This window comes from Opisthocomus hoazin, chromosome 27, assembly GCF_030867145.1.
Source record: "Opisthocomus hoazin isolate bOpiHoa1 chromosome 27, bOpiHoa1.hap1, whole genome shotgun sequence".
NCBI classification, from domain to species: Eukaryota; Metazoa; Chordata; class Aves; order Opisthocomiformes; family Opisthocomidae; genus Opisthocomus; species Opisthocomus hoazin.
The window spans coordinates 5,355,446-5,382,018 of NC_134440.1; the positions used below are offsets into that span (position 1 = coordinate 5,355,446).

At 46.8% G+C, this 26,573-nt stretch overlaps 2 protein-coding genes across 2 annotated transcripts in view; one reads left to right on the forward strand and one right to left on the reverse strand.

Moving 5' to 3' along the window:
- The window catches only part of LOC104330848 (fibrillin-2), a 111,800-nt gene extending 93,452 nt beyond the window's left edge, over window positions 1-18,348 (reverse strand). Inside the window, exons 1-2 of the mRNA XM_075444028.1 lie at window positions 18,179-18,348; window positions 1,471-1,553 (exon numbers count right to left, since the gene is read on the reverse strand). Coding sequence (XP_075300143.1) covers window positions 1,471-1,553; window positions 18,179-18,348 — 253 coding nt within the window. The remainder of the gene's footprint in view (window positions 1-1,470; window positions 1,554-18,178) is intronic.
- DAPK3 (death associated protein kinase 3) overlaps window positions 1-26,573 on the forward strand; it is a 183,039-nt gene that overhangs the window by 9,854 nt on the left and 146,612 nt on the right. The window lies entirely within an intron of this gene.

The window sequence follows — 26,573 nt, forward strand, 5'->3', positions numbered from 1 at the left end:
CCCTGAATGTCGCTAACCCCGCATGCCACGGAGCAGCCATTTGGCTGCGAGCTCCTTAACCCTTTGCTGCAGCCAGGATTAAACTCAAGCCTTGTAGCCTTGGCGGGGCATCTCCTGTCCACGGGATGGTGAGGAGGATTTTGAGAGTTTGTCTGTCTCTTCTCATGGGGAAAGGTGAGGGTGCAAAACTACCATCATGCAGGGTGAAGGCAGATGCGTTTAACTCTTGAGACATCAGGCCTCTTTATTGCCCTTCTTTTTTTAGCGAGTAAAATGCCGTAGTTTGGCACTAGTCACTCATTGTGTGCAAGGACACATCAACTGGCCCCATCACTCCTAACACAACTGACACCATTTCCTCTGAGAGGAGAAGATTTGCAGCTCTGGGCTCAGTTTCGCACATCTGAGGTCCCAGACAGCTCTACATTAGGAAACACAAGGCATTTCTCTCTAAGATTGCCGAGTTTGACTCTGAAGGTGAAATTACTTCTGAAATGTGACCTGTATTATGTGGGAGATCCCACTAGAGGAGCCTATTGTTTTCCTCAACTTGAAACCTCCCTCTGTCAATTATGTTTAGGAAGTTTTGGAAAAGGGCATTCACATACAATTCCAAGCATGCTCTAATGCAGCAGATCTATTCAGAAATCCAAAATCTGGGAGATGCAAACATCCCATAGTGCTGTCAGCTATTTTGTATGTCCAGGTTGTGGTTAATATCCCCAGGACACCAGGTATTTACTGTGTTTCAGTACGAAGCATGACCAAATGCAGATACAATTACCCCTATTGTGAGAATCTCAATTATTTACTCCTGAGTTGATTTTCACTTGCAACAGGAGCATCCTGCACAGGGCAGGCTCCTTCACCTCCCTGTAGCTCATGCCTTTAACCCACATGAAATGCAAACATCAGCTCCTTAATGGATTGTATAGGTGTATATCAGCACTTGAGAGTCCAATATTGCTCTGCTCCAAACAGAAAAGCTACCTGCCAAAACAGAGATGAGATTTATTTAGAACAGCATCCTGCTTTGGATGGCCACTCAAAGAAAGGTGCAAGTTCCTGCTTGTGGACGCTGTTGCATGACATCGTGTTTGCAATGTCAGCATCTAGCTGTTGTTCTAGCAACTAAATCATTTCATGTAAACAAGCAGCTCTAAAACAACTTTCACAGAGTCACCAACAGCTTTCCTTTGTGGCTGATCTTCTAAAGCAGGCAACAAACTGTCAAGCAACAAGGAGCACAGGGGCAATTTGGCAGAAGATAAAAGACCATGTGCTAAATGGGACCAATAGCAACCACCCTGCTTTAATCAAGTCTAGCAGCGATGAGGACTCCCAGCAATAGCTCCTCCTGCCCCAGTGGATTATGAAATGCTCTGTCGTCCACTCAAGAGTGAGATATGGATTCCTTCCCACACGGCAGTCAGTTCCCTTGGTGCCCTTAACAGGAAAACAGATACTCACGGACAATGCACTGGTTCCCTCCGGGCAGCGTTTTCCAGCCGGGGCAGCAGTAGGAATGGAACCTCGAGCCACAGACATTGGGTCTGAAAATGAAAAACAGTTTTTTTCCTCTGTTTCTGTGCAATGCAATTGGATAAATTCAGCACGAATCATCACTGTAGGAGAGCAGTTAAATAGTTTCTTGTGTGACACTTCTCTACCAAACTCCAGTCCCCCACTGTGAGCTTGAACAAGCCATGTTTAATTCCCACCAAAAGGAGCCACCATACATCATCTAAATAATTGACTTCTGACCTCCCTGTGCAGAATGCTCTGATCTTACAGTGAGCCTGTTAGGACCAGATGGAGGAGCAGGGAACCAAGGCACAGCCAGGTCTACCCTGACACAAAGTCAGGGCATGGAACCATATTCACAAGGTTAGACCCAGCCAGCTGGAAACCTGCTTTTCCATGTGAGATGAGAAACCTAGATACCAGACAACCCTAGAGACCACAGGCAAGCAAATCTCATGATAACCTGAACTGGAGGAGGACATCTGTCCCTTGTGAGCATAGCTTAGCAGTGCTGTTTATGCATAAAGGCGGACAAAGTCCTGCTCTTCCTTTCTGACTCTACAATTCAACTCCTGCACACTCCAACTTGTCCATCAGACAGGCTGCCCATGGTTTTCTTTGTCTTCATTTGTTTGTGGGATCATTTAATCAACATCACATAGCAATGATGGCAGGAAACCCAGCCCAAGCACATACTTCAGCACGGCATTTACACCACATTGTGCCATGGTCCCCATCCATACATAAACTAACAGACTTCCCAAGAAAAACTCCCCAAAGAACACATGAAAACCACAAACATATGTAATGATCATATCCCAGTGATGTTGTCAAGCATGGAATTGTGAGAACACAGCCCCTTGCAGAGATGCTAGGGCTCTAACACAGGATCAGACAGAGGAAGGCAAGAGGTAAGCGTAGACAGAGTTTACAACTTGCCTTGACCCTGGCCAGCAACCCTCCAGCTTTTCCTTGGAGGTTTGCTGAGGGATCACAGCTTTTAGAAAAGCATGAGAATTTGAACTGAAATCACCAGTGAACCAGCACACACTTTGGAGGTTTTCTACTGAGTAAGAATCCTCACTGTTAAGACTCCATGCTTTAGTTTGCACCCTGAGTCTATCTAGCTTCTACTTTCAGTCATCAGATCTTGTTCTATCTTTGCTTGCTAGATTGAAGAACCATTTGTTAACAAAGGCTCTTCTCCCAGTAGACCTATGTAGGTTGTTACATCACCCTGTAATTTTGTCTTTGATAACAGAGGGAAAATATCAGATTAGTTTGTCAGGGTCTATTGTCCAAAATTTCTGTATCCTCATTCTAATTTTAATTAATTAAGTTTTACATCAACCACTTCAGCAGATTGCCAGGGGCTGGTGATAGTAACTGTCATCATCTTTGCACAGACAGGATGGGATTATGTGAATGAATCACATTTGGCATTTTCTGCTACGCAGTTTGGGATGTTTCTGAAACCACAGGAGCTTCCATGTGAACATCAGGAAGCACCACCTCACCAAGACTGAGCACTGGAACGGGTTGCCCGGAGAGCCTGTGCAGCCTCCATCCTTGAAGATATTCAAAAGCTGTGTGAACATGGTCCTGGGCAACCAGCTCAAGGTGGCCCTGCTTGAGCAAGGTAGTTAGACCAGATGGCCTCCAGAGGCCCCTTCCAACCTCGACCATCCTGTGTTCACTGTAACTCATTTCACTGTGAAACTCACCCCCAAAGCTATCAGCATATCACTGCCAGCTGTAGAAATAGCTCTAGCTCTATGATGCAGGGGAGCAAATTTCTGGATTTGGCAGACTGGAGCAACAACAACATCTGATTTTTAAAACTCCAAAACCATGTGTTGACTTGTTTGGGTTTTTTTTTCGTTCTGAAAATGTGTTCATTCATCCTTGATCTTCAGCTAAATCAGCAAATTAATTTCGTTTTCCAGGGAACAGTCTCTTTGTATTTCCCTGTTATCCTGCCACCAGCACAGCACACACATAAGGCAGGTACTGTCTCCACTTCCCTTCATTCCTTTAAAACAGCATCCCAACAGCTCGCTGCGGGACTTGTCCTGCTTGTCCTTCCTCGTGTCCCGAGGTCTGTTACAGTAGGTGCGCCATTAGTCTGCTTCCCTGAACTTTTTTTTTCTGCCTGGAAGTTTTGCCTGAGCAGTGGGGATTTTTTGAAGATTTTCTCCTCTGGTTGCCATTCTCAAGTTCCTGCAGCAAGCCAGGAGTGGGAAGGCAGAGGGTGCTGGCATGGCCGTGCACCCTGGGTACAACCACCAGTCTCAGCAGCACTCTAAGGCACATCTACCAGATTCCTCTCTGGATTCTGAGAAGAGCTTGTAGTGCTTTAGGGCAGCAGATTCCTTTTCTGACTAGGAGAGGTTAGCAGATCCCAGAACACCCCGAATCAATCACCCAGGCATACGTGAGTCTTCCACCCTCAGCGTGATGGCAGTAGATGCAGAGGAGACACACAGCAGACATAGAGCAAAGACGACACACATGCACAACACCTGCAAAAAACAGCACACGAAGCAGATATGCAGCAGATACAGGGAGGATGCACAGCAGATGCAGCAGAAACAGCATCTGCACAGCTGTCATGCTGCAGGCGTGCCGAGCACACCCAGCACACGCAAGCAGGGATGCAGCAGAAGTGCAGCACGTGGGCAGACACACAGCACATGCGCAGCAGACACGCTGCAGGCGTACCTTTCAAAAGTTGAAGAAGTAGAACACTTTCCCATGGAAAAAGGAACTGGGTAGAGTTTGCATTAATGACAAAAACACTTAGCTGGACTGAGAGCAAACTCTGAGGAACCCTCGACCGAACAACGATGTTCCCATGTAAAAGAATCTTAGCTTCCACTCTTTATGGTGACTAGAAGATCCTTGGGCAGCACGGACCATGTCAGATGACTTTGTGCCACGAAGGGTGCTGCTCTGTGCTTCCCAGTCCTAATTTTCCCAGAGCACACAATGATCTGTGTAGGAACCACAGAAATCAGTTTTCCATATGATCTGCTTTTGCCCAGCGCTATGTGGAGCCTCCTTCACCAGCCCCGCAAACACAGAATCAAGGGCTCTGTTAAAATAATTTGGTTCTACGGCTGGAGGAGGAGAGTAAATCTGTATTTTGATTTCAAAAGAGCCTACATATTCCAAAAGGCTGGGCATCTGCTGCTTCTCCTGTGCTTAGAAGTTAAAAGGAGATCTCAAATGCAGAGCTATTTCTGCTGGTATGGATTAAGGTTCGCTGCAGATGGGGGAATGCCTTGGATTGCAGTTCCTGGTCACATTATGTTGGATAAAACACAACGCTGGCTAGTACTGCCACTGATATTCAAGTGCAGATCTCCAGTTAGAAGTAGACATATGTCTGTGGTTGGCATTAACTGGGAAGAGAAGTTCACTCTGAGCAGATGGAGACTCCGCAAAGTCTAAGTTTCAGCACCATGCAGAATGGATGGATGATCTTTTTTTGATACAGGACTCTCCAAGCAATGTGCAGGCAGCCCAGACAGCTCATAGCCAGGCACCAAATATTGCAGGTTGACTTCCACCTGAAACTGTCTGCTGGTCCCTGCTTTTCAAGACATGGACGTGAACAGCTATGCAGGGAAGGGAGCCCTTGACCTTAGCACATTAGTGATCTTCACGCCATGGCCTCAGGCTACTTCAAGCCTTGTTGAAGATTAAAGAATGTGGTATAGCCTTTTCATCAGGCAAAAGACTAAGAGGGGGGTTTTTTGTCAAAACTAGTGAAGGAAGAGGTATCTGGCATCAATCCTATGGACTAAGACAGAAGAAAGTAGAATTTGAATGATAAAAAAGTGGGTATTTTTAATCATGGTGGCAACTACCACCTCCTTATAAAAGACAGTCAGCCAAGGATTTCATCAAGCTCTGCGCAGGGATCCTGGGAGAGGCCCTGGGTACTGTTACACAGTAGGCTAAACAACAAGATCACAATTGTTCCTCCAAAACTGACCCTTTATAAGCATATGCTAAAAATTAGCAGAGTTTCGAAACAAAACATGGGGAGAATCCCTTTTGAATAGGTTGAAATTAATGGTGTCACAGAAATGACCTAGAGGGGAGAATGAAATTAGATTCCAAAGCAAGAACTCAATAAGAAGAATGCTGTTTTGTAAGAAAAAAATAACATCCTCAGCAAAGTTGTGACAAAATTGCTTTTTTAAATTAATAGCAGATATCTTGATCCTGGGAAACACAAGCTGGAAGCCCACATCCTCATCAGCAAGAAGGTGTGGATAAAAGGCATATGATTTAGCTGTTAAACAGAAAACTGCAACCAGAGTTTGTGATGAAGAGCTCCTAGGAATGGGAAGGTCAAGGTTACAGAAAAAATCATTTATATTCAACAAGCTTGCCCGCAACATTCTGATTATTACCAATAATCAAAACCCACAGACATGTCAGAACTATCAAGAAACTTTGTAAAAACCTGTCCTAAATTAAAAATCAGGAGGGTTTTTTCTTTAGCTCTACTCACTGTCAGCCTTGCCTCCTTGCTAGCCAGCAGCAGCAAGGAGGTCTTATCCAGACATGACGCAGTCCTGGAGAGACACATCTATACCGCTGAGATGGTGCTAATGCCCACATGACTTTTCCTTTGGGTGTTAGAACCACGGAGATAAGAGCTGACATGTTTGTGCCAGAGCTTTCTAGCAAGGCTTTCTGGCAAAGAACTTCATGGCTGGTCCACCCCCATGGTTCAGCTGATGCAAAAGAGACCTGCCAAGGCAGATCTTCCCTTATCACCTTCTGCACAGCCTAGGAAAAGGCTGAAAGAGCTCAGCCACTAGAGAGAATTATTTCAATGGAAGTCAATACGGCCAAAAGCATGATGCTAAGCAAGGACAGAGGGAAAAGCAACGGCAGCCATAGCATCCTCTTTGTCCACGTTAAACAAACAATAGGATTATGGAGATAAACAGCAACAAAGCAAGCCTGAATTTCAATTGATGGCACCAAATGCTGCCTGCTGGCAATGGCTCCTTCTGAGAACTGGGAGATGCCAAGAAAAAAGCCACTGGAGCAGAGTAGAGCTATGGCCATGTGATGTGAAAATTCATGGCTGTCAGCAAGAGTAGCCTTTTTCCCAAATCCGCAATGGAGTCAGAGGCATGAGCAAGGACTGGGATACAGTCCATACCACAAGACTGCTCGCAGGCCCGGGGTGCCAGCCCGCCTGTGGGCACAGAACACAAGCAGCATCTGACTGTTGCTACAGCAGTCTGTTCCTGCTAACAGCCTGGGACAGAGTCTAGAGCACTGAATTGTTGCCTGCTAGCTGAGCAAGCAGCTGAAAAGGACTCAGTCCTGCCAATTATTGTCAGATGCCTAGTGTGACCCCAGCAGAATTGTACTAATTGTTAAAGGTAGGAGAGCGCAGACAGAACAGCGCGTGAAGCCCAGGCTGAGAACGCTTTGCAGACTCAGATGATAGCCAAAAACTAAGTCAAATCACCCTGAGCTCTTCCCACTTACCCACAGCTCAATACACACGCTTGCACGCAGGTCTTTGTCCACTCCTCCAGCCACAGGAGAAAAAAATACCCAGCTAGAATGAACTCTCCAAACCTTCTTCAGAAAGCTCTGCACAGCCACTAAAAGGCTAATTCGTGGAATAACGCAAGGAGCACTTCTCCCACCATCCAGCGAGACCCACAGCTAATGAGCCCTTGGCGACATGTAGTATGCGCTTTCCAGACAGCAGGAACAGCAGCCCAGGATTTGTCTCCCCTGTCATGAGTAATCAGCACACTTCGGTTGTCACTGGCCTTCAGAAGTGGTATTTCCATTCCTTAAATTAGAGGAAGGCAGAAGTGAATGAAAATTGGTGGATTGCCAGGGCTGGGGTAATTCTCAGAGCTGCCCTGGTCTGCACAGGGACGGCTCCCCTGGCTGCTCACGTGCTCTTCTTCTTGCCAGCCTCATCCAGGGGGATACAACATATTAACTCAGGAAGAATTCACTGCACTTCATTACTTGGGGCCAATTTCCTGCTCTCCTCACCAAGTGGAGACCCTTGTCCAGTGACTGAGATTCCCTGAGCTGTGAACCTGGAACTAGTTTGGGTGCACACTCCAGGGCTCAACAAACACTTCTCCCAGCTCATTGCTTTCTTTGCATCTGCCTGGAAAAGTTTGGGCTGTGATCTGCTGAGCATGGGGACCCTCTTCCTTATTTATCACAGTTATTCTTTTCTCCCCTCTTTGATACAACTCTAAAGCTTCTTCCCGCTGGGTGAAAACAGGTCCTCAGTGCTGTGACTGTCTCCTGAGCACTACTTTCCAAGATATTCCCTGTTGAATGGGAACAGGAGTCTGAGCTAAAAGGGTCCAGTCAGGATCTGCTGCAGCTACCAAGGATTCTCTGGACCAGTTTGAGCCTCTTGGTAAGCGCAGAGACGCTAACACCCTACATCTCTTGTAGGGCTTCTCTGCTCTCTTGATGAGAGCAAGTCAAGGTTACAGAGTAGGTGCTCTCAGAAATTCAGTCTGCTTCATTTTCGTAAACTAAGACTTTGTTAATAAAAGTATGGCTTACACTTTTACCAGGCCCCAGATGCAAGTCAGGCAAAAGACCAAGCACAAATTCCTTTTTCTCCAAGTGTTTCAAACAAAACACTCCGTAAAAACCGCCCTCCTGCCCTGCCAAAACACAACTGTGCAGGCTAGTAGTAGTGCTGGAGCCCAGTGTTTTATGAAAGGGTGAGCAGCGACTTTCCCACCAGCGCATGGGATCAACACCCAGTGACTTCAGGATGAGAAGCGCTACAGCTTAACTGTTCAGCAACAAACCCCCAGGGGTCAAGAGGCAAGAGACTTCATCCGTGACAGTGGTCCTCAAAACGGGTGGGACAGATTCACCACCGGAGCAAGCCACAACAGAAGCAGACCACATCCCGGGTAGATGAGGGGACACACGGCCAGCAGGTCCAGGGGAGCTGCTTCCCACTTCTGCTTGAGCAGTCTCCTAATTTTAGGATTCTGTTAAGCTTGCCCAATCTCATTTTTTCTTCTGCTCTTCTCTTTGTATTCTCTAAATCTCTCGAGACATGAAAATCTCTTTTGTTCTGCACACACATCCAGTTTGGGGTGTAGCAATTCAGACAGCTTACATGGGCTGAACAGGAGCCCTTTGTCATGCTTAGCCACTACCTTCCCTGTCCCTTATTCTCAGTTTTTTTCTGTCTTCAGGTTTCAGCTTAGAAATATTCATGGGGAAATCAAGTCATCCAGCAACAGATTTCGCCAGTTCTCAATGCATTTCTGCTTGTTCAGCCATCAGCCCAAATACTGCTCTAGATTCCCCCAGACCACTCTGAGTTACCCTTTGCTGTAGATTCACCAACTCCGTGACAATCTAGTTAATTCCAGGCTAGCGAGGATTTCTGATTTGATACTGCAAAAAGGAGGGCTGTCTGCTATCCACAGAAGAGCTATTTTAGGGATGAGACATGGAAATTTCTTTAAATTGTTTGCCCCCTTGAAGCCTATTCTTTTATAATGAAATTCATAGAATCATAGAAAGTTTTGGGTCAGAAGGGACCCCTAGAGGTCATCTAGTCTGAGTGTCAAATAAGATGAATGTGTATCAATATCACCACTACATTCTCTAGTCTTATACAACTTAACCATGGGGCTTTTCCAGGGACAATGATCCTACTTCTCCATCAGAACTGGAAATTTTTCCTATAATTCAAGATTCCTCTTGCTTTTGATCTTAGCCTGATTTTCTTGCTGGGCCCCAGGGATCATCCCTCACAATAACCGGGGAAAACCACTGCAGGCATCCATCACCCTCGGCCTCAGCAGAGAACACCAGAGGGGACAACAATCACTGCCAAATGTGATAGTGGGATTTGGTCTTGTGTTTCCCCACCCAGAGGGATTTGGGGTTGTGTCATGGCACGAGAACAGATTTGAAACAATGCTGACTTTTGGATCTTTGGAATAAAGGGGAGCACATTTATGTCCTCTTAGTTCTTGACTTACCAGATGCCTCAAATGTACTGCAAGTATTTCAGTGATTGATCAGTTTTAGGAGTCTAGGACTATGCTATCTGTAGGTTCCCTGCTCACTTCCCTAGGCCTATATGTGCTCATGCAACAGATGCAGTTTGATAAGTAATTTGCAAATGAGAAAGCAAAGAAGCCAGCTGTTCCTAGCCAGGCAACCCCCTGTTTAATGTAAAGATATTGACCCAGTCCTGCAAAGGAGGTGCTTAATCTCTCCCACCTGAAACCTCGTCCTCTTCCTCTGCAAAGCATCCCAGCATTTGTTTAGCTTTTAGGAAGGAGTTCAAGTCCCAGTAATTTTAATTCTCTTTGGTTCTAAGCATTTGGTTTTAAAGGGACAGAGATGCTAACTTTCTGTCACCACCAGTAGAAGTCACACACCTTAAAACTGCTAACAGCTATTTTGCTGGCTAATATCGCAAGCACCAAAGTATTCAGAATTCAGCACATCCTGAAGTTGTTTGCTGAGCTATGGATCGCTCTCCTAAGACTCTCAGCCATACCTGTAATACTCGACTCAGTAACACATCTGTGGCTACAGGAACTTTCTTCTCTGATCCCATCAAAACCCCAGACTTACCATGTCTCCCACGTTCCTGGTGGAGACCTTTTACTTTCCCCAGCCCCTGGAGCAGCCCAGCCTCCATCCCCAGGGATAAAGGTGGTGTGAACTGGTGCATAGCTCCCTCCCGAGCAAATCCTGGCGGCATCACTGCGCACCCCTCATCTCTGCTGCCCAGCGATGCTGACCTGGTCTCTGCTCGAGCCCAGACCAAGCAGCTGTGACTGAGAAGACCTTGACAGAAGATGCTCAAAGAAAGTTGAGCCTTCAAACATGTGATCCCCCAGTGTGGCTCTCAAGGAAACGGGGAGGTCTAGGAAGAGGTGGAAGAGTGCATCTCTGACTGCTTCACCTCCGAAAACCTAGGAGGGGCTCTAGACAAGAAAGATCGATTTAAGCGAACAGAGATTGTTTCTTCTCAGTTATCTTGTTAACAGTAAAGAAACCTTAATTTAAGCAGTTATTTTAATCTGGTTTTATGTTTTAGTTATTTTTTCCTAGAGAAAGGATGATCTGAAACTAAAGCTAGCCTTAACACCTAATTTAGCATTTTCTTTAATTAACCCAGAAAATGCATGATACCAAAACCATATACCTTTTAACTGAGCAATTATGTAGCTTCAAACAAAGTTACTCTGGTGTCTACTGTTTTCATTCTTGTATTATTAGAAAAAGGGGAGAAATCAGCTTTTTTCTAGATGGTTATTACATTTCTATTTCTAATACATATTAAATTGTCTTTGGATCGAAATCGAAACAGCATTAAATAGGCCTTTTTAATGTTTGGTGGTGCTTCTCCTGTCTCTGCCCAGGGCTGAACTCCCTACCACAATTCCAAGCAGAAGGTAGCTTCGGATGCCTTGGGGACAGCCCATCTCAAATACAGAGATGCAGTCTTGCAAGGTTACAGATCTCTGTGTCACCCTCCTTTCCTCTTCCTGCTGAGATGCAGCTCTTAGGTCATCACTAAGGTGACAGAGCAAGAGGCTACAGTGAAGGGAAGTCCCAGAGAGCTCTGGATTCCCCAATACAAAACTGCAGCCCCCACTCAGAAATCCTCCCTGCACTCAAGCAGAGGTCTTCTAGGACCCCTGGCACACGTGGACTCCAGACACACACACACACAGAGAAAGCCAAGCCAAGAAGGTTTCCTGGCTGCCAGGAAGGTGACAACCTCACACCAAAATAAATCTGTGCTGACAACAAAGTACTGCCCAAGTTCAGGTGACATGAGCCATGCAAAGCCAACTGCAGGGTAGATACCTGAATTTAACAAATAAAAAAGATGAAAATAATTTTTAAAAGACGCTTGATTATTATTCAGTTTCATAAAAGGAATGAAGCAAAATGCAAGGAAAATCTTACAAAGACTGTATAGGTTTTGGATTCCATCTACTTAGATTAATGCCAAGTTCAAGCCCAATAACCTTTACTTTTTTTTTTAGCAGAAGGGGGTCTATAAAATCTTGTTATACACCTTTTCTTTGTTAATACTATTTTTTTTTCCCCCATTTATTCAGATCTTCACACATTTTGTATGAGTGATAGTAGGGGAAAATCCTCCCTTATTTGTGCACATTTAAGTCTAAATCCCATACAGCAGCAAGGAACCAGAGAAGACTTTCCTTTGAAAAAGACTGAAAACGCAGCTGATTTCCAGGAACCGCTTAACACTTTCATTTGGAAAGCAGCACTACTGACTCTTCCATCTTTTTTCCCCCTTAAATTCTGAAATAAATCAAAACTCCAAATCCAGTTCTTAAAACTTCCAAACAAAACCCATATAGCCTATTAACTTCTATGCCAGATAATCTTTTGCCATGCCAATACTCGCCTTCATGTTTTCTGCCAATAACAAGAGAAACCAGCCTAGGCCAGAAGTCCAAGATCAACCATTTCACAATATAAATCAAGACAAGGAAAATTTAGGAACAAGACTCTCAAGTCAGAAGTTTCCAGCTGCTGCCTTAACTCTGTTCCTTCTGTTGTTTGTAGTACTTCACCTCTGGCTCTGTGAATAAATATCAAGGATTACATGCGTGGAGTACGTGGACCTGGAAGCAGCCGAGATGTGCTCAAGAGGTGATTGGATCACAGTGACGGAAGCTCCAGTTGCACCTTTGCTGAAATGATGTACGCTGACTTTAAACTCAGCTTTCACAAGCCTTGGAGTACGGAGACCCACGACCTGCCCAGAGCAGGAATGTGGTGGGGGAAGGCAAGAAAGCTTTGCTAGACTTTGACCATGCTCTTCCCTGCCATGCTCTTCCTCATCATTTCTAAGCAGAGGTGCCCCAAAGCTTCCTCCTTGAAGACGGAGAGACCTCTATGGACCCATGAACATGCATTTCCCTGTTTTGTAAGGAAATCAGAATTTAGAATAGAATATTTCAGTTGGAAGGGACCTACAACGATCATCTAGTCCAACTGCAATCACAAGCAGCACAGTCCATTTCAGACAGCAATTTTTAATCAGTTCTGGAGTCCTGTTGTTACTCTTTGGCTACAAGTGTGTGTAGTTTCAGTTGGTGTAGTTAAAAAAGGAAATTTGTGGGCCTGTCACTAAGTATTTAAATCACCATAGTTACAGTTTTTTTCATAAACCCACACAATGAGTAGGGCAGAGTCTGATTGCTGACACTCCAGGATTAACTTCAGAAATGGCACATTATAGCATCCACTGCCTCCTAGTAGCACCTTGGTTCCTACTCCAAACAGGATTTAATTTTTAAGGGAGTTTTCTACAACTTCAAGGTCAAGAAATCCATTTTTTTATAAGGAATGAAAGCTGAGCTTCTGCATTTAAAGAGCTCCACTCTGGAACTTTGAGGAAACCAATACCTCTCACTAGATTTACAGTAGCAGCAGAGATGGTAACACTGCAGAAAAGATTTGCCAACTCCCACTCAGGGCTTACTTCTTTCAACAAAGTTAACTAAAACTTTATGCTTGAACTTGGCAGAGGCAAAATCAGGGCCTGAACCATGAAACATCTGACAGTGCTGGCTGGTTGGGCATCAGCTCTTTTTAAAGGCACATGTTTCCGATAAACCTAAAGTGAGAGTGAAGAAAATTACAATCACTGCTGGTCCAAAACAACCTTTTGTAATTCCTGTACCAAGATGTTTGAGGAATGCAATGTCAGGGATGGAGTCGGGTTAAAACATTAATGGAAATCATCTGCTCCCTGTGTACATTTCAGAGTGAACTGTGAAAGTGGTGAAGCTCATCTCTGCTACATCCAGTCCCCCCTTGACATTCAACATCATCCCAAGGTCAGCTCCAGTTTAACTTGGTGCCACGTGGCCCAGAATCACAGCCCAGGGCTTTCCCTCTCCCCTGGATCCCAGCTGCCAAGCTTAGTGTGGTGGATGCAGAGTCTATCTACATCCCAGCAACCCCTCCTGTGCCCAGCTTTTGCAGTCACAAGGTGCTTTTCTTCTCCCTTCCCCAGTGTTAAGTTGGAATCTAAAGAAGGTGTGAAAAACCTACAGGAGAGCAGCTTAGAAACTCCTCATATTCCCCATTCCCCACATTGAATTTAGACACCCCTGTCTTTTTGTATAACTCAGAGCAATGGAAGAGGTATGACAAATGCCTCCCCAAACATCCTCTCTTCATCTTCTCAATTGCAGTGGCCATTTCATAATTAATGGGCTTGACATAATTAGTTGTGTTTAAGTCAGGCTATAGCTGAGCCTTTATTCTGACTTGAAAAAACAGGCAGCCATGAACTTACAGGAAATCACGCTGCCAGCAAACAGCTCAGCTGGCTGCAGACTAATCATCTTTTCTTTCCCCTTTGTTAAACACATTCTTGCTCTTGGAAACTGTTCAACAGTTCATTAAACTAATAATCCCATTCAAATCCTGCCTCAAATGGATTTGTCAGTGCTATTCCTTTCATTTAGGTCATTTTAAATTGTCTCTACTTTAATGAGTTTAAGGACAGATTAAATCACGGCTTTGGCTGTGATTTATTGCTTCACATTACTTTATTAATTGTTATTTGTAAGGCATTGGTGAATAACAGGCTTGTTTATTTTGCATTTATTTCATGCTTCGTATTTATTTCATACTTTCCCCCTTATTAAAGGAGCCTGGGATGGGAACAGAGCTCCAAATAAATATGTTCCCAGCAGAATGATATACAATCTTTCCTCCTGCATTGCTGAAGCCTCTTCTACCAAGAAGACATCTACAACTGTCCTCATGCAGAGCCAGCTCACTCCAGACATCAGCAAGGAGAGCTTGTGTTGCTGCGCTGGATTTAATAGAGACCAGTTTCTCCCTACAAGCTCTAAGATATTAAATGATCCTATGTATCTCTATCAGTACTAATTGACTAAGACTTCACACCAAGCAACTTGCCACCAAAAGGGAGCAGACGTTCTCTGCTGTTTGGGCTTACTCAAGACTTTCCTGGGAAACCCACAGGAAGTCCTTAGTGCTACATGCACTTAAGAGAAAATGAAGGAAGGAGCAATGAATACATCTGGGTATTTGATTCTTCCAGAGTTGGCAAAAATTTCCCTGTAAGACATTCGGGTCACACTTCTCTACACAGTTCCATTGTGATTCTATTTTCTTGTCCAAATTGTGATATAACACCATTTAGAGATGGAGGGAATCCATGGTTCCATCCACCCAAGAGAAATGCAGACACACACAAGAATGAATGTTAGAGCAAACGCCAGATCTATCTTGTCAAGATAGGTGGCTGTCCTTTGAGTCCTCTAATCTGTCACATTCCACTTTGGGAGCAAAGGTATTTCTGCCATGGAAAAGGCGATCTGTGAATGGCATGATAACGTTGTAAAAGTCTGAGATCAGTCAGGATAGGTCTCAAGCATAGCGTATGAAAGGAAAACACTTTTTAACTTGTGTTGGGAAAACAAATGATTTCAAGGAACAAATAAGACAGGGCTACAGACAGTCCAGAAGCCCAGAGCAGCAGGTTTCCACAAAGAAGTGGAAGCTGAAGTTATGATGATGCACTGCATCATCATTAGCTCTAACCAGTGAATCCTCAAAGTCTGCTTGACCGTTTCCTTCCATTCAGAACAATATGGAAACTTCTGAACACTCTCATAGAAACCAGAGTGTTCAGGATGGTGGCTGGGGGTGGTGGCCCAGGGCTCACCAGCAAAGCTGCCAGTTCCGGCCCATGTGATGCAGCTAAGCTTTGCTGTATTTTAATTCCAGTTCTATCCAAGTTCCTTTCATGCAAGCCTCAGAACCAAAGATATTTCAGGTGAAAGTTGCATTGAAGTTAGTCTATCTCTCTGAAAAACAAAGTTGTGGGTCTTTGGATACAAATGCCAAAGCAAATACTTGAAATGGTGTCATAAACTATTAAAACAGACACCACAGACAGTGTTTCAAGGTTCCGATGTGTGTTTAGAGGCGTGGCATCATAGAATAGATGCTTCCATGACTCACAATAGTCAAGAAACTACCTTCATGCCTACATTGTAAATACTAAATTTGAAAAACAACTCTGCCTTCCTTTGCATTTCAAGTTGCACCAAGAAAACTCACTACTCATTAATTTCTTTTGCAACTGCAGTACTAGTCTCCAAGTAAACCAAACCTTAAATTATGACTTTGCTAATTTTCCCAAAGCAGTGTATCAAACTCCATTTTTTACAGCAGCAAAGAGTCCGGACACATTAAGGCAGCAAAACCAGGTCAGGGAAAATGTTGATCTGCAACTGCAGCTGTCCAGAACTGCCCAGTTGTAGACTGGCAAATCTACAACAAAAACGATCTGGTCTGTGGCTCTGCAGGAGATGGCCTTCACTGGCTGCCAGACCTATCAGCTGGGACAGCTGGAGCTGCCATGTAAGCGCAGCAGAACATCACTTAAAACATCACTCTTCAATAGATTGCTCATCTCAAATGGTTTTTATCTGCTTGTGAAATAGGGATTTTAAAGGGAGATTGCTGAAGGGCTGGAAATCCTCAAAGAGATTTGGACACACAGCGTAGGAGATTGTCAGGGTCGCTTGACACGGAGCATGGGAAGCGCCTGGGGCAGAAGCTCCAGCCACTCTGAGTTTTGCCAGCTTCCCCTGTGCTGCCCACCATAATTCCCTCCCTTGAAACAAGACTGCTCTCCCAAGGGACACAAAACAATGATTCTTCAGTTGTCTTAAATTATAGCTGCACAGACTTCCTTCAACAGACCTCGCATTTATCCCAGTGGGGTTTTTGCTGTTCCTACAGCAATTGCTTGGGAGGGTATGAGGAAAGCAAAGAAAAAATGCAGGAGGTAGCAGTGGGGTCCTCAGCTCTCTGCAGGGGACTGGGAGCCAGACACTTCATGCCTGATTCTGATCCTGCCTCAGACTTACTGTGTGGTCACTAAGAACTTACACAACCAACAACTTGGTATTACTTTACCTAAATGTCGGTCCATGTCTGAGGCTTTAAAGTAGAGGACTGTTTTCAGAAGTAATTCCTATCTTGGGAACCTGCACTTCATTTTTAAAATGCACTTGGGATTTGGAACCTTCAGACTCACCAAAAGTCAAAAGGATTTAAGCTGTAAAGCATTTTTGAAAACAGGATCTGGTCACCTAAGTCACTGAGTGCCATAAGATCACTGGACACCAGTGACCTTCTCTCAGGTCCCAAGGGGAATGAAAATACTTGTTGTTTCCTTGCTCTGCCCTTCCTTTCTCTTCACAGGGCTGCATGAGGCAGGATTATCCATGCGCACGTCAAGCCCTCGCAATCCTTTCTATCCCCATTATGAGCACAGTAATCAATCACATATAGCCCTGGGCAGCCAAACCGAACAAGAGTCTCTGGATCTGGTAGATCGTCATCCCATCTTTCTCAAGAAACTGCCTTCATCCCCATTAGCCATAAAGCTTCGGGATGTTTTATCTGTGGGACGATGGACTCAAGGCAAGGAGCATGGGAAGAGTACTTATGGGTCATACTGGGGGAGACAGGGGGTGTCCCTACCTGTGAGTGAGCTAATGACTGCTTTCAGTAGCTAGTTTCAAGACGACCAAACCACCAGGACACTTGCTGTCCACCTTTTCTGAATCTCCCATAGCAGGAGGGAGTGGCCACACACATTTGAATTCCAAGCACAGATGCGGCCAGCCCCACGGCCCTGCCCCTGGCAGCTCGGCGGCCAGAATCTGTGTTCCAGCTCCAGCCCAAACACAGCACATTTGACTGTCTGGGCTGAAAGCACTCCATCCCATTCAAGAAGCATTCCCCAGCAAGTGCCGGAGGACTCTGGCACAGCCCAGGCTTCGCGCGTGTATCACGTTCTGCTCTGATTCTGCCCACTGACACAGGAACACTTTCCAAGAACTACAGCCAGGCAGACTTAAAATAACCCAGAATCAATGCCGGGGCCAGGAACCATCTTGAGAGCATGCAAACACAGCAGAGCTCCAGCACAAGCATCAGGATTTTCTAGCTGAGCCCTGTCTCCCTCCTCAGGTGGAAAATGTTCACAGGTCCAGCTCTCACACTGATTTATCTCCAGATGAGACCACAAGCCCCAACTATGTTGCACAAGGGACTTAGTGTGACACCTTCCCATTACCAACAATCATCATGCGAAAGCAGCCATCAGAGGCAATAACCTCTGAACACAGCCCAGAGCATTGGCAGGTAGCAGAGAGCCAAAGGCAGCTCCAGGGTCAAACCCTGAGTTGACAGCATCCCCGCTAGCAAGGGTGGAAAGCCCAGCCACAGCCATAACCCCACGTCAATGCCCACCATCCCTCCCACAAACAGGGTGGGGATGGCTCTTCATGGTCATTGCAGGTGAGCCCTAAGGCGCTGCGATCCACCGAGCAAAGAGGCAGAGCTCAGTGCACAGGAGGCTGCTTGGTTGTTGTCCCCCGTGGCATCAGCATTTTTCCTACCATCAGTCTGCAGAGCAGACGCCTTCCTGAGCTCAAGGAAAGGACAGAAAAGGCAGTTGTGTAAGCATGCCTCTATGTGCTATGGTAATAAACCAAGTTCTGCTCTGTAAAATAGAAAGGAACATTAAACATACCCTCGTAAAGTGTCTTGGCCTCTTCTTCTCACTCTGTTCGCTGGCTGTCTTTCCTCGTAGCCTGCAAATCTGTCAGACTGCAAGTCCCCTTCATATTGACCCTTGGCTTGTTCCACGTACATAACTGCTGTACATCCCAGCATGAACCTGGCCAGCCATAATACCCCCATGACGGCACGGATTCCTCAGTTCCCCTGGCTGCCACGAAAGCTTCTTCCAGCTGGAGGGTCCCTGCTGCCTTGGTGGAGGATGGGTTTTGGCAGCAGCCCGTAAGTGCCAAAGTGCCGTCCTGCCGTTCCCTTTCTAGAAGCAAAGGCAGAGGAAAGAGAAAGAGACACACAAGAGTTCTTAAGGGCTTTCACATTTCTAAAATGATTGCTCATCCCAGACAGCCTCTCCCTGGAGTTAATACAGTGGGGTCATACAGTCACACCAAGTTTGGCTCCTTGTACATGCTCATACTCCCACAGCACTGCCAAACCTTTCTTTCCCAAACGCTGGAAACCAAGAGGAGATCTCCAAGAGTCATGGTTCTGCCCTTACATCTATTTTCCTGTCCTTCTGTCGGAGGAACGAAGAGTGACAAAAGCATGTCTGTCCTGGGCCTGTCCATGGCAATGGGTTACAATCCTGACCTTGGCATGGTGCCTTGCTTCAGAGAAGCAACAGGGGACACATGGTTATGAAGTAAGGGGAGACCAGGACTTCAAGAAAGACCGAATCCTATTTATGGACCATCTTCCCACATCCCACAGCTCTGTTTTACTGCACCGTACTCCAAACATGCCAGGGACATCAGTTGCTGGAAGACAACCTCCCAGATAGCTGGCGATTCTAGCTGACTGAGGGAAGCAGTCTGCTGGGCAACCCATCAGACATGAATGCCAGGGCTGAGGTAGACAAAAGAGTCATCATGGGTTGAAGTGAGATAGAAGACTGAGCTGGGGCTAGAGCATGAAGACATAGTGCATTAAGCAAAGCCTGGTTTCAATGGAGGTTGAAAAGAGAGAAGGTAGAGGGCTGGGCATGCTGGAGGGAAGCAGAAGGAGAACCCCTGAGCTGGGACAGGCAGCTGAGCATGAGAGGCCATGGGAAGGGAGATGATATGGGGCACAAAGCCTCCATAGCCACGGGCTAATGGAGGCAGCACCTCTGGTTGTGGACGCACCTTGGGGCAAGCACAGCATGGCTGGGGCCAGCAACTGAGCCTGTGAGATGGTCATAACTGGGCAGCGGCCAGATCCAGGGTTTGGCCCCGAATCACACCAGAGAGGTCCTCAGCCCCCAGAGACTTTCTGCCCTGAGCAAGCCCGTCCTGATGAACACAGCCCCTCCTGGCATCCTGCTTCCCCTGGGGGTGGTGACATGGCGGAGGGGTCCCATGGGCCCTGCCTGGCCAGCCCGTGCCACGGGGCGCTGAGGAGAGAAGGAGCCCACAGCCATCTCTGGAGCAGCTTTATTTCAGTCCTTATAGCCGTCCTGGGTCCGAGAGGCAGCAGGGGGGCAAAGGAAAATGGCCCTGGGCAAGGGGTGCGGACCCTGGCACGGTGCAGAGCCCAGGGCGAGCCCCTGCGATGGCCGCCTGCAACCCGGCCTGAGGGTGCTGATGTGGGGTGCTGGGAGCAGGCAGGGCTGTGAGGAGCAAGCCCAAGGAGAAGGCTCTGTGAAGCTGACAGCAGAGGAACACTCTCCACAGACCGTACCCCCTGCTCGCTCTTCTTCCTCCCTCCCAGCCCCATTGCTCCGCCATTCCCCAAACCCCCCAGCCCTGCCCAGGGAAGCACGGCTGGGGAACCCTTCCTTCCTCCCGGCCGGTGGAAGGTCAGAAAGCATCTCTCACCTCGACACCCCAAAAAGTTTGTTCCTTCAGGAAGGAATCCTCACAGGTCTCCCCTCTCCACCCCAGAGCGGGAATAATCTGCCGCTTCTGCGAGCGGCTCGGGCTGGAGCCGGCTGTGGGGAGGGAGAGGGCCCCCGAGCCTCCCCTGACTGTCCCCCCTGCTCTCCCACAGCAGCACTTCCTCGTCCCAGCCCAGCCCCAAAGCAGGCAAAAGAAAAAAATCAGCCCAGAAAATGTGTCTGAACCAGGAAAAAAAAAAAAGAAAAAACCAATAAAACCCCACCACCACCCACTGCTCCCAGTGTTCCGGCTGGGAATCTCTCAGCTCTTGAGGGCATGCATTTTTCAGGCTCTAATATTTCAACTGCAGTGAATGAGAAAGACAGAGTGGCAAGGAAAAAAAAAAGCAGGGCTGGGAGCAGAGGCAGAGACAAAGAAACTGCCCTTCCTGCAGCCCAAGAGCTCTGCGCCTTCGCCCCACGCCTGCCCGCCCAAGCCTGGGGTACGGTCACCTCCAGCAAGACAAAAGGGAGAGCCTTTCCCCGGCTCCCAGAGCTCCCGAGGTAGAGCGCGGAGGGAAAAAGAAGTCATAAAAAGCATAAAGTTTTGCACTTCGAGAGATTTCCAGCCTTCGTGCAGAAATTTGAATGGAAGAAAGTCCAGATGCACCCATTTCCTCACGGAGAAATTAGAAGCACGACAAATGATCGATACACAGGCACGTACTCTGAGAGCGTTCACACAAGGCTTACTACGAGAGTATGGAAAAGTCATTTACACCATCAAAAGAGAGTCAAAAAATGCTAAAAATTATTTTCAGCTCCGAGAAGTTCCATCAAACACCACTTCTAAGAAACACACTGAGAAAGCAAAGAGAGAATCAGTCACTAAATCAGATTTTAAACTTTGATTTGCAAGTTTGGAGGGAATCAGGAGAGACATTTCAAAACCATGCCTTTGAGTGTGCAAATTAAATCCAAAAAATGTGCAAAACACAATCAAATACAATTAGGCAGACAAACAATTAGGCAGAGAAAGAGAAAGAAATCAGCTCTTAGCTATGCAGCTCTGGATTTAGTCTGAAACTGTTTAAATACCTTTACGTCCTGGAACTGGTGATGTGCCCAGAGCTCCTTTGTTTAGTGGAGATCTGGGCAGAAAAGAAGGGAATAAAACCCTCACTCTTGAAGGAGAGAAGAAAAGGTACAGCCTCATCCAAATTGGCCAGGGGGAGGGCCTTGCGGCGGGGAAAGGGGTGCAGGAGGAGTGGGAGTAGCGAGAGGACAACCCTACCGCATTCTTCAGCCAAAAGTCCTTCACTTCGAGGAGGGGCTGGGGGAGAGGTTGGGTTTAGCGAGAGCTGTCTGAATGCAGGCATGATGATCACCTAGCCATTCCTTCCGAGCCCAGGGCTCGTTTGGGCCGGTTAATTAGGGAGCGCTTTCGGTTCAGCTGGATGCAGGGAGCGCCTGTCCCAAATTCAGGCTGGAGCTGCAGGAGGGCATTAGTGACAGGGACTTCACATCAAAAGAGGTGGTAAAAAATAATGTGCTTTCAATTTGGGACATATTGATTTCTTTTTTTGTGAAAAATGGTGTGTTAACAATAGCAAAAAAAATTATTTTTGAGTAAAAGGCACTTTTTTGCTGATCATTTTCCTGCACTTAGTTCAACTAGTGTGAAACAATTAAGGAGAGACAGATGGCTTGAAGGATAGGCGACCCAGCCCAGGACCTTCACACTTAAAAGTTACCTCAGCTCCAGAGGAGAAAATCTTTGAAGTTAAAAGCATTTTCTCAAAATAAATATATTTTTTAAAGAAAGGAAAAAGAAGTTAAAAAGTAAATATTAAGTCTTTCTTCAAGGGAAGACCTTTGTCCAAATGTTAGCTCCGAGTCCAATTCCACTCTTATGCTCTGTGCAAAAAAAAAAATTCTTTCCCTCTTGTTTTAGAAATCATTACTGGTGGCTTTTCTTTAATTAATATATAATAAGCTGCACATGGCCCTCCTCCTCTGAGCTGCCGCTGCTCTGTGCCACTGCACACCCAAGACTTCTCCAGTTGGTGGAAGCCCCCCAGCCCAGACAGACGCCATGCCAGAGCTCTCCCCGCAGAGCCAAAACCAAGCTGCTGCTCAGGTCAAAGTTTCAGAGAAGTTTCTGCACCAAACGGAACCCAAACGGCTGCGCACAAGGCACCCGCCGAGGCGAACGCCTCCTCATTATCCCACCATCTGGCCTGGAGCTCCGTTACCTCTTTACACCCAGCGGACGAGGGTTCAAACGCAGCTATCGGATCAGTTCAGAGGCGCAGAAATTCCAGGGCCGGCCCCGAGCTGGCAGGCAGACTGTCATCTCTTCTCCTCCTGCCTCTTTGAAATGGCCTCACTGCCTGCTTTGTTCTTTTCGGCCTTCCTAATCAACCCCCTACCAGCTTTAGAGAAGTCAGAATGATGCTCAGCCTAATTAACAGCAAACTTGTGGAGGCGAACAGGGAAAAGGCAGAGCTCGTCTTCGCAGGCAGCCAATAATGGAGCATCACAAGGAATGCGGCTCTGTCAACACGTCCGCAGTGCTCTGCGGAGCTCAACGAGATACAAAAAACTATTTCCTGGGCCTGATCCTGCAACACCTATTCCACTTCCAATAAATGTGGACTTTACCTGGTTGAGAATGGCCAGATGAGGACACCATACAGAGCAGAACAGCAATGAAAGCACAAAAAAATGCATTTTTCTCCCTGTCAAGGGCACAGCAGTCTGGTGCCAACTGCTGAGGAAAACGATCCCCCTCTTCAGTCTAGTCCAGTTTAATCCTCGCTGGCTCCTACACTGTGATGACCCCGTTGTTTATGTGAGCACTGAACAGTTAAAGGTGTTCTGGCACCTAAAAAACACACCCAGGGTCTTTGTTCTATTTGCAGCCGCTTCCAGAACTCTATCTCTGCAACTTTCGACCACCAAATATTTTAAAAAACAGACTTCCAAGTGTCCAAAGAAGGTGAAATTAGATAAGCAGAGAAGTTTTCTTGTTTCTTTTCTAGGCACTAAATCAACCACAGATCTTTACTTTCGGAAAGCATTTGTCTGCAGTCCGGGGTAACTGCGCGAGCAAAGACTGTTCTTTGTGCTCACAACAGACGCTATCCCATGTCTCACCTCTGGCACGATCCTGCTCAATCCACTTCCCCTGGTAATTCACGTGTAACCCATCTCAGAGAACACATTTCATTAACACTGCCTGGGTACATTTGCTCTCCTCTCTCTGCAGCCCCTCCATGAGGGACACAGCCCTGCAGACCACTGCCACACCAGGGAAATACATGGGGGGGGTGGGGGGTGTTTCTGCATTACCCTCTGGAGGCTTAAGAACCATTTTAATCCCTCCAACACAGGCAAACCCCTGTGAGCACCATGTTTTTGGCTCCCTCCCTGATTTTCTAGAGCAGGGCTTTTCAGACAGCTGCATGCTATTAGGGCACAGCAAGCCCCAGGACTCGGGCAGCCCAGCCCCAGCAAGATGTCCTTCAAAGTCTCCCTCAAGCCTCCAACCAGTCCTTTACTTCCCTGCCATCAAATGCTTGTTGCTGGTCACAGAATGATGGGGATTGGCAGGGGCCTCTGTGGGTCACCCAGCCCAACCCCCTGCCCAAGCAGGGTCACCCAGAGCAGGCTGCACAGCACCGCGTCCAGGCGGGGCTGGAATATCTCCAGAGAAGGAGACTCCACAGCCCCTCTGGGCAGCCTGGGCCAGGGCTCCGTCACCCTCAGAGGGAAGAAATTCTTCCTCGGGTTCAGCTGGAGCTTCCTCTGCTTCAGTTTGTGCCTGTTGCCCCTTGTCCTGTCGCTGGGCACCACTGAGCAGAGTCTGGCCCCGTCCTCCTGACCCCCACCCTGCAGATATTTAGAGGCATTTCTAAGGTCCCCTCTCAGCCTCCTCTTCTCCAGGCTGAACAAGCCCAGCTCCCTCAGCCTCTCCTTGTAGGAGAGATGCTCCAGTCCCCTCACCATCCTCGTAGCCCTCCACTGGACTCCCTCCAGTAGCTCCTCATCTTTCTTGAACTGGGGAGCCCAGAACTGGACACAGCACTGCAGATGGGGCCTCACCAGGGCAGAGTACCAGGGAGTTACCAACACTTGCCTAGCTCCACATCTGGTTTCCCCCACAGTGGCTGGGCATTTTGGCATTGCTTTTGTGCACAACAACGCATTCACCCCAATCCTCCCTGTGTCTACCTTGTCCCAGGCAGCATGGAGAAGGCAACTAAAGCAAATGACCTACCTCTGCTGTCTGCATCCAGTAGAACTTCATAGCAGGCATCAAGTTGGGGATGGGAGAGGGAGCTGGAGGAAATTCTTCTTTCTCTCAGGCAGCACGGGGGTGCACATCAGCCCCCTGGGAAAGGAGATGCGGTGAAACAGTTGATGTTCCTCTGCTAGCTTCTTTCACAACCCAGAAAGCTCTGTAAGGGAACAACCCTGAAGTGTGAGGAGCAGTAGGATGGCTAAATACACCCCCAACCAGCCCACGTATAATTACCCTAAATAAAAAGCAGCTGCCCTTCTGCAGTTTTTAAGAGTCAAGTGGGGAATCCCTGTTTGTAGGAATAAAGGCAGACAAGCATCAATCACAGAGCAAGCCCAGCTGGAGCCGGTTGCTGTAGGACAGGAACAGCAACCACTGTTTTAACTAACACCCCCTTACTGACAAACACAATTAAGTTAGGGAAATTTTCTTAGCTTGGCCTTTGTAGCTTCCAAATCGTACCCAAAGAAAAATCTGAGGGCCCAAACTTTTTCGAAAGCCCATGAACTGCTGTAAAATTAACATCATAGAAAAAAAAATCAGTTGCTGGCCTCTCAAAACTAGCAAATATTCTTTCATGCCAACTGCGCTGTGTTTGAGATCCCTGCCTGTAAAGCAGCAGAACGCCTCGCCTTAGCTCACAGGGTTGTCAGGAAGATCAACTACTTGCAAAGTGTTTCAGTTTTAATATGTGAAGCACAGTGGAAAAAATGCTTGTAATTAATTATTATTATTAATTACGTGCTTAAAATGGAGCTGTACAAGTAATTGATTATTTTGCTGTACTGGAAAAAATGAAAAATGAAGGAAGAGAAAGGAAGTGTCGCTTAGGGGTGATCTGATGAACATTTTAGCTTGGAGTGAACATATAATTTGATTTTAAACAATGCACTTACTTTTGGTTTTGGAGGGATTTTTAATTAATTTTAAATTCTATTTATTCAAGCTCCTAAAATGCTGTTTTGAAGGGAAAAAGCACAGCATATAAATTTACAATTAGTGAAATGGAAGATTTACAAATGATTATCTGTCAAAACTATTTGACAAAGTCAGTAGAGATTGACAAGTTTTTCCTAGTATTGGTCCACCAATTTTTGCCATCTCTCTCATGCGCCTGGACGGAGCTGTGGGCAATAAACAACGCGGATGAGCAGCTGGCAGGGTGGAGAATCCCACGTCTTCGCTTTGGTGAGCTCCAGGTGTCGCACGCCCTGCACGTGGCATTCCCATAGGAAAACAGCGTGAGATCCTCACTAATCAATGTCATTATAATGATGAAAATGCACAGAGGAGGATGTTTAAAGTTACCTAGACAGTTGTTAACGTCAACATTTTCTTTCTAATGCTGGAGTTGGCTGTCTCATGGCCCTTTCTCCAGGCAATACCTGATATCAGGATCCTATCAGTTGAAGTGCCATGAGAGATGGGAATGTGGCTTTTTCCGTCTCTCTCACCAGTGGCAGCTCTGTCACACCTCTTTCCTAGATTTCTGCACAAAAGTGTAGATGATGTCTACAGTCATTGCACTGACTGTCAAAAACACGTAATGAAGCCAAGTGAAGGTAGCTTGAACTTTTCCATTTCTGACTTCATTGAGTGTAATCTCAAAAATGCATTTGCTGGAATTGGTACGCGTTGCGTCTTGCAAGATGACACAGTTGCTGTCAGGAGAGCAACAGTTCTCAATCGTGATGTCATTTAAAAAAAAATCACGCTCAGGGTCTTGTGTTCAGATTCTTGCTGAGAACTGAGGTCAGTGATCTACGCTGCTGCTCCAAGCTGTGTCCTGGCAAGCCCCCAGCTGCTCGCTCTAGCTTTGAAACTAAGAAATTAAGAGATTTTATTGAAAGGGAATGGTGCAAAGTGGTTTGAGAAGGATGCGGTGAAGTGGATGTGGCTGATAAACCTCCACTACTGGAGAGCTTTGCAGTGCTGGGTGCTGCCAGTGGGCAGAGCTGTGATCACCAAGACAGCTGCTCAGATGACGGGTATGGAGGAGGCCAGGAGGACCCTAAGAAGCCAGATAGAACTGTGGAAGCCTGCGCAAAGGTGACAGTGGGCTCCACTCCTCCTTGATAGGGAGCCAAAGATGCTCTGGCCTGGGTGGAGCTGTGACCCCTGGACTCCTCCTGAAAGACAGGAGGATGTCCCTTGGGCCCAGAACAACCTGCAGAGCTTCCCTTCCTCCTGCAGCCGCTCCAGAGGGCCAGAGCGTGGCCAGAGTCTGGCCCCTACTGCCGAGCCAACGCG